Here is a 12547-nt window from a genome sequence, read left to right on the forward strand (position 1 = left end):
TTTGTGGGAGTGTGAAGTTTCTTAAGTTGTTTTTTTTTTTTCCTGGTTTGTGCTTCAAATATTTTATTTCTAATAACACTTCATTGAATATATATTTTTTTTTATTTTCATAATATTATCTTCATAAAAATATTCTTTCTTCTCTCCATCTAAAACTTTTCTGAAATTTCTTCAGTTGATGATTAACTTTTTTAGGCAGTGCACACAATAGACTGTACGACTTCAATGAATTCCTAAAATCCCTTCCCAGATTACAATATTTAAAACTCTAAGTGAAGCCGGGGCAAAAAAACCCTGAGAAGGCGAAGGGGTTTGCTTGCATAACGGGCAACAACTCTGGCAGTTTCACTACTGCATGCCTTGTACAAATTGCCTGGCTTTAAAGCTGTAATTACTGTAATGGCTCCAATTGCAGACTAGTGAAGCCAGAAAGTGCTTCCATGTGTGTCAGACTCAGAGCTCTGCGGAAAGCTTCTAACCACACCAACCAAAACATCGGCAATCAATGCAACCATGCGTTTGTGAGCTAACCTTCCTCCCAGCTTTGAAGTGTTGCGACCCCAAACCCAGACTGCAGCCGCATACGGGTGGACCAGGGTGATGCAGCAGCCCGCTGAGAGAGTAATGCTAGCAATGTTGCAATGACCTCATAATGACCTCCAGTTGCAGTGAAATCAATTGGAGCTTTGGTTAGATATAGTGTAAGTTGCCTCCTTTAGAGTGTTACAGTGATGCAAGACCTGCCTCTGATCAGAAATCTACTTTAGTAAGCTTGCGGTGTTTATAGAGCCATTAATAGGGGTGTTATTAGACCCGTCCACCGCTGACTTAGAGCTGGGCGAGGCAATTTCGTCACAATGAGCTCATCTTAATTTCCTTTTGTAGCAGAATGGGATGGTTTGTTGTTTGATTGCAAGATAATAGAAATTAAAATACACTTTGAAGTACATTTTTGATATGTTTTAGCTTACCTCAAGGGCATCCAAGATGTATTTGTCTTTTTTCCCCACAGTATTTTCAATTTTGATATTTTTAGGTCAAACCTTTCTTGTCCGTCAGTCATATAATGGAGGTATATGGGGTCCACCTCAAAGAGCACGCACAGAGTTGCTTGCTCTTTTCTGTGTGACTCGCCTGTTCGAACTCGATCATCAAAATGAATTAATATTTTTGAGTCATTTGGTTCATTCAACGAACGAAATGAACGAATTGACTCGCAAAAAGATTTGTTCATTTTGATTTGTTCATTTTCGAACAGGAGAGTCACACAGAACAGAGCAAAGCGAGCATTTGAGCTTATAAAACTTAATCTTTGTTGTTTTTTTTTTGTTTTTTTAAATGAGCAATCTTTTCACTTGATAAGACCCTTATTCATCGTCTGGAATCGTTTAAAGCCCTTTGAACAGTTTTCAGTTTGCAATGAAACTGTCTTTTGGACCTTGAACCGTTTGGTTACCAGTAAAGTCCATTATATGGCGAAAAATGCTGGAATGTTTTCATCAAAAACCTTAATTTTTTTTCGACTGAAGAAAGAAAGACATGGACATCTTGGATGACATGGGGGTGAGTAAATTATCAGCAAAAGTTTTTTTTTTTTTTTTTAAAGTGAACTACTCCTTTAACTACATTTCACTGCTGGAGCCGATGCTATTTTGAATGATTCTCTGTGACATTGCAGTGGTCAAGGTAGAGCTCTCAGAAATGTTATTAAAAGCTGTATAAAAGTATGAACAAAATCAACATTAACTGGATGCACCTTTCCACTAAATTGGTTGCTTTGAATGTTTTTAATGCTATTTATCAGAACATCTGTATTTTTACTCCAATCTAAAGAAACATTGAGTGTCGCCTATACGATTAGTCTATACAAAGTTCATGCGATTGCATATTTCTGTTTTCCGTTGCCGAAGATAGGGTCAGAGCTGACTCAAAGCATGCACGAGAGGTTTCACATTTCTCTTATAGCGCATGGTCTGAAATGCCAACCCCACGCACCACAGACAAACTGTCAGAATGCCTCCTTGCTAATTCGTTCCAGGATGAGTGTGTTTGCTCACAGGTCCGCACACACATGCTCACTGTGACATAGCATCTCTCTGTAAAACACACGATCCCAGCAGAAGCATGCTGAAACGTCGAGTTCTGCGAATCACTGGAATAGTCAAGAGATCCCTGACATGCTTGGCACCTTGTACAGCTTTGCAGTTGACAAAATTGATGTATTAGAGGTTACACCACTCGTGACACTTATCTCTAATTTTAGATCCGGCCCACCACCACTTTCCGACCTCCATTATCCCCCCGCAGGTGTCACACTGAAGGACTTGAGGAGGCTGATCTCAAATCAGTCGGTTTGGATGGCTTGACAGGGCATGAATTGTGATTTGTGAGCAAGACATGGATTTCAGCAACTTTCAAGAAAGACTAAAAAGAAAAAAAAAAACGTGAGAAGAGTTGAGCAAGATGAAATGGAACGAGAAAGGAAGCAGAAGGAGCCCGAGCGCGAGTGCTGTGGGTGTGCTGGGAGCCGGAGGGACGTGTGTGGATGTCATCTGGCCATCAGTCATGCGGAGAGGCCCCCGGGGGCCCATGCTTATACCAAAAGCAGCTGCGTGGAAAAGAGCCTTAGGAGACTACAGTACTTTCATGGCCTGTCGCATCCTCTAACCTCTCCAACATCAACAACCCCTACACTGCACATTCCTACTCAAACGCTCCGTAATCCGTCAAACAACACACTGTCAGCTGAGAAATACCCAATGCTTGTGTTATCGAGCATGGCTAATGTTTCATTTTATGCTGCTCTGTGAATTTAATTTCATCTAAAAAGTTACGTCCAAGCTGGTGTTGCTGATGTAGCAGCTAGTTAACAAAATTAATATTGTATTGACAGTCATACATACATACATATATTACACTTATACGTCTATGCAATATATATATACACACACACACAATAATGTTCAACAATTTGGGGTTGGAAAGATTTTGTTGTTGAAAAGGTTTTTTTTTTTTTTTTTGCTCACATCTGCATTTATTGGATTTATTTTTTATTATTATTATTTTTTTAAATACAGTAAAAACGACTGTATTGTAAAATATTGTTACATTTTATATATATAATTTAATATATTAAAAAATTTTACGTATTCCTGTGATTGGTAAAGCTGATTTTTCCAGCATCATTACTCCAGTCTTCATATCAAATGATCCTTCAGAAATCATTCAAATATGCTGATTCAATGCTCAAGAAACATTTATTATTATAAATGTCGAAAATATTGTAGAAACCTAATGACAAAAGATAATAAAATGAAAATTCGGTCCCACTTTATATTAAGTGGCTGTTATATTAAATGTACTATCATTGAAACAAATAATTTGATACAATGGACTTATTGTGTACATACATGTTTTTACATTGTACTTATATTTTTTAAATACCAGCATGTAATTACAGCTGTAACTAATTTAAGTAATTACATCTGTAATTACACAGCTGGCCCATCCCTTACACTTTAACCTACCCTTAAACCTACCCACACCACCACACCTGTCCCTAACCTTACCCAGATCACACCTCAATAGCAGCAAAAAGTGTTTTACAATACATCATGAGCACAAGTACATTGTACTTATTTTTCAATGTAAGTACATAGTACTTAAAGCCACTTAATATAAAGTGTGACCGAAAATTCTTGCAAAAGGTGTTTACAGAGATAAAAGCAGTCCAATAATTTGCGTTAAAGAGACGCGTCTCCCATTTGCATTAAGCTTTGTATTTTTAGAAACCCAGTCATATTTTTGAATGGTCATGGTTTATTCCCTTATTTTCCCCTGAGATGGGAGAAATAAGGATTTAAGTGTTTTACCTGCTTATTATGACGTAAAAATCGTCATTTTGCTTCATGATAAGCAGGAAGTCATATTTTATTGAAAAGTGTAGAGAGACTACAAACATTAGCACAAACATTAGCTCATTATTATTCAAGGGTGTTTGGACCCACTCACCTTACAGGCCTATTACAGATCAGTGGGTGGGACTTCACTTGCAGAAACTGAAATCAATATCCGCCATCTTGTTTTTGGAAGCTAAAGCCTAGTTCACACTACATGATTTTAAAATGTTGGGCTGAACTGTGCAGTTCACATTACATGACTTGCTCTCAGTGAAATCATGAGTGTTCAAGTTGTTTAGCTGTTCACACCACACAACACAACGTGATTGATCCACAACAGGAGGTAACTCACTACACGAGTTAACAACGCACTGCATAGAGATACAACCACGATCGGATGATAAGAGCATATCATTTGTGACTCAATGAGAGCTGTTTCAGTACTATAGTATACGGTCTAAATCCTGAAAATAATCAAACAAATAACGAGTTGACAACAACACGATTCTATCTGGTCTAGAAACCATGTTTTGTAACGAAAAACCACGCAATAAAACGAACCAGAAATGACGCGAAACTACAGAGAAGAACATAACACGCGAATTGGACGTCAGACAGAAACTAGTGCTGCACACTGTTTGCTCGACGATCTGCTCTGAGAAAAAAAAATGCAAAAAAGAAAAAGTAAGATTTACCTGGTGTCCTCAACCCATGCGTTGCTATGATTGGCTGTACTCATGACATCACTGAGATTGAGTCGCGCGACTGCTCGAGATATCTAGCAGGCTAGATATTTTTCTGAGCTCGGTGACCTGTCTGCGAGCTGTCTGCGAGCTGTCTTTGATGCGTTGTTGGCTCTTTCACACTAACGGATTGGCGAGCGTTAATCGTCCGCTAATCGCCCGCGATTTGCACGCGATAACACCCTGACTTGTCGGCGACTCAACGATTTGCAAATCGGGCTTAAATCGGGCTTAAAATCACGTAGTGTGAACTAGGCTTAAGCTAACAAGCGCTGTGGAGATAGGAAGTATGACAATGACAGAAGAAACTAAACATGATATGGAAGAAGAGGATTTTGAAAGTCTGCTGCTCGAATCCGATGTTCGTGGCTATCTTTACGAGCCGCTGTATAAGTTAGTGAAGAGCAGCAGAGGCTTATGGAGGAACTGGAGGCGGCTGCCTGTCCAGACTGGCTTGAGCTGAGGCGGACTGCTGGTTCATGTGCTCTCGCTGTGAACTACGGCCTACTATGGACTACTACTACACTATTCACTGACTATACTGGTTGTGCTGCGTGTTATCAAATTTTAGTAAAAAGAAACAGTTTGTAAGAGTTTTTTGTTCGGGTTTTTGGCATTTTTATATCTAACTCTTGCTTTTATGTTTTTGTCGTCATGTCTAAAGGCTATTCGCCGGCAGCATCCCGAGAGTGACGTTCATCAGCATGGGAGGCTTCATTTTCCTCGGCGCATATGAGAAAGTGCGCCGTACGCTTTTATAAACACCCTCTCCATGGAACATTGTGTGTCGAATTCCTCAACCCAAACCCTGACCGTACGGCCACTGCCGAGGAGTGGAGGTTGGTCAAATCTGACTGAGAAGCGCACCCTCTGTCCCAGTTTGAACCGCTGGTCTCGAGTCCACGGCTAGGACACCTGGTGTCTGGATAAAAAGATCACATAACACAGGGGTTTGCATTCCTGCTCAACAGTGCACAACAGATTGAGTTTAACAGCCTGAATTCCACTTATGTTGCACCACAGATCGGGTTCAAACTCAAATGTCATTTTTGCAAACCTATGTGAATCGATTAAAAAAAGTTTTGTTTTTTTTTTTGCAAAAATGAATTGGCTATTGTATTACAACATGATTGCGCTGGTCCTTTATGCGCTTCAGTCATGAATGCACTAATTGGTAACATGTTAAAATGCGTAACCGATTTTATTCCAGTGGATTATCGTTACATGTCAAGTCTAGACTTTGATCCCCAAGATTAAGATAGTTGTTCTACCTGCTTCACTATTATTAGCTGAAAAAACACGAGTCGAACAGAATGCAGAGAAAGACGGATTAGTCCACAGGTGCGAATGTTTGTCTGACCTGTCATGAAGCTCGGGGCACAAGAACAACACAATACTGAAACAGTGGGCCGTTCCAGTCGACAACCACCTTACACTGGTATGTGCTTTCTGTCCAAACACAATAGAGAGGAATGAGTTCGACCAAATGATTAGAGGTTTTTGGGGTTTCTTCAAACAGTGAGGGGGCACTAACTTAACCTAAACATGTAAAGTATGTTCAACCAGTGTGTCAAAAATAAAGACACAAACCAGAGGGAGTAAAAGAGCAACATGTGACTTTAATAAACACTTGTCATTTTGACACTTCAACAGTTTTAGCCATGTGGGTGAACAGCTGTGATTAGAGTTCATTTCAATAAATTAATCTGGTATGACCCACACAGATGTGAACTAGTGGGGTTCTTCACACAGCTAGATTACAGTTGCCCAGAGTATCAAAGTCTGCTATGGTCAATTTCAACTGTTTTGGGTTAAACTGGCATTTGCTGTAATCGAACCGTACAAAAAATTTCCCCTAGTTTAGTAGTAGAGCCGTTTGACTATTTGGCCTAAAAACCTTGGCTGTTGACATGAACCAGTTTTTGGCTCAGGTTAACCAACAAAGACAATATGTAGCTTAGCATTAATTGCTTTAGTCCTGAGACTATGAGTGCTTAGCTGATGAGGGGTTCACTTATTCCCGTTTTTTTTTTTCTTTTCCCTTTACATGTAGACATTCTGTGTGGTTGAAAGAAGACCCTGAAGCCCAGCACACATAGCTTGAGTTTTTTTTTTTTTTTTTTTTTTTGACACGCTCTTTCCCTTTCGTGATTTGGCAGTATTCGGCTTTTCTGTTAGCTAAAAGTCGGTTAGAACAAATCTCTCTAAATGTTAATTATTGGATAATTTGTTATTTTCCCAAATGTTAAAGGCGGCGGTGAACAAATACATTTAAAAATTGGGTTCAAATACCACAGGTAGGTGAGTGAAGCAGCTTTTGGTGCCATGTAGCTTTGATAACGGAAGAGCCTCGGTTGCATCAGAATTTCAAGCTGGAAAAATGTTCAATTCGTGTGTTATAAGAGTCCTCAAAGTGCTTACGTTTTCCCTTATGCCAATATTCGCCATTTCTGTACCATAACGGACCTGAAATTTCAATGCCGAGCTTTTCCTTCATCACAGACCAGAACATACACATCTGACAAAGGACTATTCCAGGTTAAACAGCAGTTAGTGATGACAAATACTTGTTTTTGTCAGCCCATAGACTGCTATTGTAATGCCTTTTTGTACACAGTTTTTGCAAACTGAAGTATGAATTGCGATTCATTTTGTGGTAAATGACACAACGCTGTGTTGTGGGGAGAAATTAACTTTCCCACACCTTTTTACCAGTGAATTTCCATGATTTTGGTAAAAGGTGTGGGAAAAGTTACCCACAACACAGCTTTGTGTCATCTATCATCATTACTCACACATCATTTCTAGAGATTGTACATATACAGTATATATATCTTCCCTCAAAAATATAAATTAAGACAAACTTAATCTACCATTCAAAAGTTTGGGGTTTGTAATATTTTTTAAATATTTAAAGGCGTAATAGGCTCATTTCACCACTCCCCCAGAGTTAAACAGTTGAGTTTTACCATTTTCAAATCCATTCGGCCAATTTTCTGATATTTAGAAGAATATCAGTAACCAGACAGTTTCTGGTCTCATTGACTTCCATAGTATATATTTTTTCCTACTATGGAAGTCAATGGGACCAGACACTGTCTGGTTACTGATATTCTTCTAAATATCAGAAAATCGGCTGAATGGATTCGAAAATGGTAAAACCCAAACTTTTTAACTCTGAGGGAGTGGTAAAATGAGCCTATCTCCAAAAAAAAAAAAAAAAAAAAAAGTGGAGTATCCCTTTAAATGCAAGTCTCAATGCTTACCAAAGCACAAAAATATAGTAAAATTGTTAAATACAGAAAAACTGAATTGTTAAATGTAACTTCTCTTGATGCTTTTTTTTTTTTTTTTAGATATGATGAATAGAACAGCATTTAATTGAAATATATATATATATATTAAACTAAATGTCATCAAGGTCACTTTTGATCAATTTAAAGCATGCTTGTTGAATAAAAGTATTAAAAAAAAACTAAAAATAAAAATATTACAGACCCCCAAAACATTTGATGGTTTTTTGAATTTTGAAGATTTTGTAAAAATTCTAGGCATCAAAAAGAAAAGAAAGTCCCTAATCTTTCCAGGTTTTCTGATCATGGGCACCCTGTATCTTATTAACCTAGAATATTCCTTTAAGACAGCCTATTATGATCATTGAGTTATTTAAACTTCAAGTGCATGACAAAATTCCCATTTGTGAAAGGAAAAATATACAGACATCTCCCAACAAAACACGTGGATTCTTTGATCTTGCAATAAGGCACTGCTTATAAAACTGGGAAAAGCAAGAGAGATCCGTAAAGAAATAGAAATAAAATAACCACTCTGATCTCACCATGCAGCGAATAGAGTTAAACACTCTTTTGTAAAAGTTCTAGAATACATACATTCATATATTTATATATGAAAACTCTTATGTACAGCTCAAAGCCCAACGTTATAGCACTCTGTCATACGTTTTGCATGCGTCAAATGCAAGCCACATTTCTGAAGTGTGAACAAAGCCTCCCTGAGGAGGATTATATCTATATACATCATTAACGCTCGTATGGGACGCCATCGTCCCACTCAAGCTTCGCCTTCAAAACTCCGGACGCCCCTATTCTGCATTCAGATAGATGGGGGCAGCATTGTCTGTGCCCCTCAGTGTGAGGTAGCAGTTCTCAGTGCAAAAGAATTTAAAAAAAAGAGTGATGGTGCGCTGTTAGTCACTGGCCCGCCCGAAGGATTCACTCTCGCTTAGGGTGACATCAGGCGTATATGCGTGTCCGTTGGGTAATAGAGTCTGTGTAAGCTCAGACCCAATGTCACAGTCCCCAGACAGGAGCTTTACTGGCCGATGGTAGGTCTCTTCAAGTGAGGGAGGTGTGTCTGACCGATTCACCAACAGTCCTGAAAGAGGATAAGAGAAATTAGGAAAAACAAGAAATATTATCGCTGTATTAAGTCAATGTGAAGTCAATCATCAACATGACATAAATCAATCAAAACTAACATTAAGTGATGGCAGTAGTAACGATTTATGGGACATGAGTGAGACGAGAGCAAAGGATTGATGAATCCGTTCCCTCATCATTCTCACCTTTTCGGTCGTACTGGGGCGATGTTGTCACCCTGTCGTGGTTGGTGGGAAAGATGGGAGTTTGACACTCTTTCCTGACCCCGTTGGGTGTGCCATTGCAGTGTGGTTCACCAGTGTTGTGGGTGGTGAATGATGTCTGGTGTGTCTGCTGATACTCCAGGCCTGAAGGGGGCGCTATCCCATGAGGGAGGTAGTTGCAGTGTTTGGAGTAACTTGTACCGTTTTCCAGGCAGTCTGTACACACATCATAGCCTGAAGCGAGAAAAGCTTGTTAAAATTTGATGTTATGCGAACATCATTTAAACGGACGCATTCAAAGTTGACACGACATAACTATTCACATTTATTCATCTATTTTGTAAATGAAGTTTATAGATCTTATTGTGAACCATTAATCAATGCACATGTTTTTGTTTAGTTTACCTTGTACTGTTTAATCAAAATTTTATCACCGGAACACCTCTGGTGACACATGCAGGACTTTAAACCCTCCCTTTTCTTGTAATCCACTTCAAGCTAATACATTTCTTCTTATTTTTGACTGAACTGATCATAATTTAAGCTGCCAAGTAGAATATATTACCATTGTCGTTACTCTCCATTTAACACATTTTGCATAGTTGAAATATAGGTTTTTCTCTCTCAAAAGGTTCTTGGAAAAGGTCAGGAAGATTCTATCTGGATCTACAAGAGAAGCGTGGATACTGTACCATTGTTTTCTATGTGTCCGTTGGGTTGAGACCCGCCATTGGACTCCACTCGTATACACACATCCTGTCTCTCTGATAAAGTGCCCTGAGAGGACAGGTAACTGGGGACATCAGGAGGGACAATTGTCTCATCTATAAAAAGGCAAGAGCAAAGGTTTTAAATAAGTCTTGTGACTCAAGCATTCAGAGCCCTAAACAAACAAACAAACAAAATCCGTGTGAATACACACACACCTGTGTTTACACTGCACTCCTCGCTCTTCTTCCTCGTCTGGTAGATAATACACACCCAAACTAGTGATGTCACCACAATACTGGTCACCACAGCTATGACGATGATTCCAACAGTAACAGTGCTGGGGCTTGTAAAAGGCGCGCAGTCCTCGTATCGCTGGTAAACACTGAGCTGGCAGTGAGCTCGCTCTGTGCCAAGGGTGTTGGACATGACGCACGTGTAGCGTCCTGCATCCTCAAAGGTGGTGGTGCCGATCACCAGGAGCTGATTCCCTGGAGTGAAGTGGTGACGGTCGCTGGGGCGAAGAGGCTCCTCCCCCTTTAGCCAGGTGATGCGAGGAGGTGGGCTGCCTAAAGCCTTGCACTGCAAAGCAACGGTTTCACCCACCACCACATTTCTATCCTCCATTTCCTGTGCCAGATGAGGGGTCTCTGCAGGAAGATTACAGGGAAGAGTTATTGAATTACATACGCACATGAGCAAATTTGTCCAAGTACTTAAAATTCCTTAAATGCCTCGACATTCGGGTTTAGGTATATGTCACAGCTGTGAATCGCAATTTTATTGGACAAGAAAAAAAGTATTTTTGGAAAACTTACATTTTAAATCTGCTTAAATTGTATTTTGTCAACATTAAGGACCACATTAGCATTATGGATATCAGTTACAAACACATATATATATATATATATATATATATATATATATATATATATATATAAAAATCAGATTTCTGAACAAATGACTCAGCGAATTAGTTCTTTTTTGTGAATCAATAATACATATATACATATAATAATAATACCCACTCGACTGATTTCTGAACAAATGATTCCTTTGAACTGGTTCTTTTCAGTTAAAAACACGAACAAAGCAGAATCAGCAGTGTCCAATTCCTGATGAATGAGTGATTTCCAAATGAATGATGCTAATGAACTGATTCGTTTTAGAGAATGAAAAGCATGTGACCAAGTGTAGTCCAAATCCTGAACAAATGACTCTTGTGAACTTTTTAATGAATCAAAAACATAAATCACCAGTGTAGTCTTATTTCCAAATGAATGACTTTCCGATTTGAGCAGTATGGGAAACAATTGACTCGAGTCTATTTTTAATGAATCAAAAACGTACATCACTAGTGTAGTCTTATTACCAAATGAATAACTCTTGTGAACTGAATTTTTTTTCCAGTGCGAACAGTAGATTCATGAGTCAGATTCATGAAACGATTGACTCGAGTCAATACTTTTAATTGAATCAAAAACAAAGCCCAGTTTAGGTCGATTATACCACATAAAGTCCACACTAAAATGAGTATTTAACTGTTTCTGCCTAGCAATGATTCAGTCGAGAGCTCGGAAACTCAAAAATACCACTATGTGAGCCCTCAGCACTTCCTCTACTGCCTGTGACCTCTTTCCTGACCTTTCACCTTCAACCAGCATATAAAGGCCAGCTGCTTCAGATGGGAAAAAAAAAAAAAAAAAAAAAAAAAAAACATTCCTACGTACAACTAAGCAGCAGTTAGCAAAACTCCAACAGCTTAATAAACAAATCTAAATTCCATGATGTAAATATTACAAAAATGACCTTACCTAGCACTGTTAGAGTGACGTTGGCGGAGATCATGCCCGCCGTGTTTTTGGCCGTGCAGCTGTACACGCCCATATCCTCAGGCTTCACGTCCATGATGAAGAAGACGTCATCATCAGGCATCACACGCATGCGGCGGTCTCGGGCGGCAGGGAAATCCGTACCACCATCTTTCTGCCACGCCACCTGGGGAGTCGGATGCCCTTCGGCCGCGCACTCCAACCGCGCCTTCGTGCCCGTGCGGATCGTGATGTCGCGTGGGGTCTTGACGAATGAAGGCAGCACTGTGCTCATAGAAAAGCAAAGGGAAATTAGCCCAAGCAAGGATTATTCACGTAATGTTGCTGCATCAGCACCAAACAAGCCTAGCATTCATAGCTGTGACTAACTCAATTGGTGATGGGAAATGGCTTGATTTGGATGGGCATGAAACCAAAAATGCCTCAGGACAATCAATTTCCATCTGTTGCTCCAAATGACAAGGCATGTAATCCAAGTGCACTGCCAGCAGCAGAGAAGCTAAAAACTTCCCAAATTCTAGCGGCACGGTTTGGTTTGAATGTTCAAACCCAATTTTGCTGGTACAAATCAAAGTATGCTTTCACTGAAAGAAAAGCTCTGAGAAAATGGTGCATGATGGGAACGAGTGTGATTTGTACGAATACAGAATTGCACGCAAGACAACCTTAAAATTGCCTTTAATAGTGAAGAATTTCAGACTTTAAATTTTAAATATATGTATATTATGAATGTATAATATAAATATAAGTAATGTTTAAATA

The 12547-nt window shown here is 39.3% G+C and overlaps 2 protein-coding genes across 3 annotated transcripts in view; one reads left to right on the plus strand and one right to left on the minus strand.

Moving 5' to 3' along the window:
• Positions 1-7008, plus strand: part of slc25a26 (solute carrier family 25 member 26) — a 57816-nt gene extending 50808 nt beyond the window's left edge. The window contains exon 10 of one of the 2 annotated variants that reach the window (XM_039673881.2): positions 5307-7008. In XM_039673881.2, the coding sequence (XP_039529815.2) occupies positions 5307-5403 (97 nt within the window). In that variant the 3' untranslated portion in view covers positions 5404-7008. Of the gene's footprint in view, positions 1-2263; positions 2994-5306 lie in introns of those variants that run through there. The other variant, XM_089125186.1, reaches the window with a different exon arrangement.
• Positions 6778-12547, minus strand: part of lrig1 (leucine-rich repeats and immunoglobulin-like domains 1) — a 42396-nt gene continuing 36626 nt past the window's right edge. The window contains exons 14-18 of the mRNA XM_039673752.2: positions 11768-12049; positions 10172-10603; positions 9938-10069; positions 9228-9479; positions 6778-9037 (exon numbers count right to left, since the gene is read on the minus strand). Of these exons, the coding sequence (XP_039529686.2) occupies positions 8850-9037; positions 9228-9479; positions 9938-10069; positions 10172-10603; positions 11768-12049 (1286 nt within the window). The 3' untranslated portion in view covers positions 6778-8849. The remainder of the gene's footprint in view (positions 9038-9227; positions 9480-9937; positions 10070-10171; positions 10604-11767; positions 12050-12547) is intronic.

The sequence above is a fragment of the Pimephales promelas genome, chromosome 21, assembly GCF_988280905.1.
Source record: "Pimephales promelas chromosome 21, fPimPro1.hap1.1, whole genome shotgun sequence".
Lineage (NCBI taxonomy): Eukaryota > Metazoa > Chordata > Actinopteri > Cypriniformes > Leuciscidae > Pimephales > Pimephales promelas.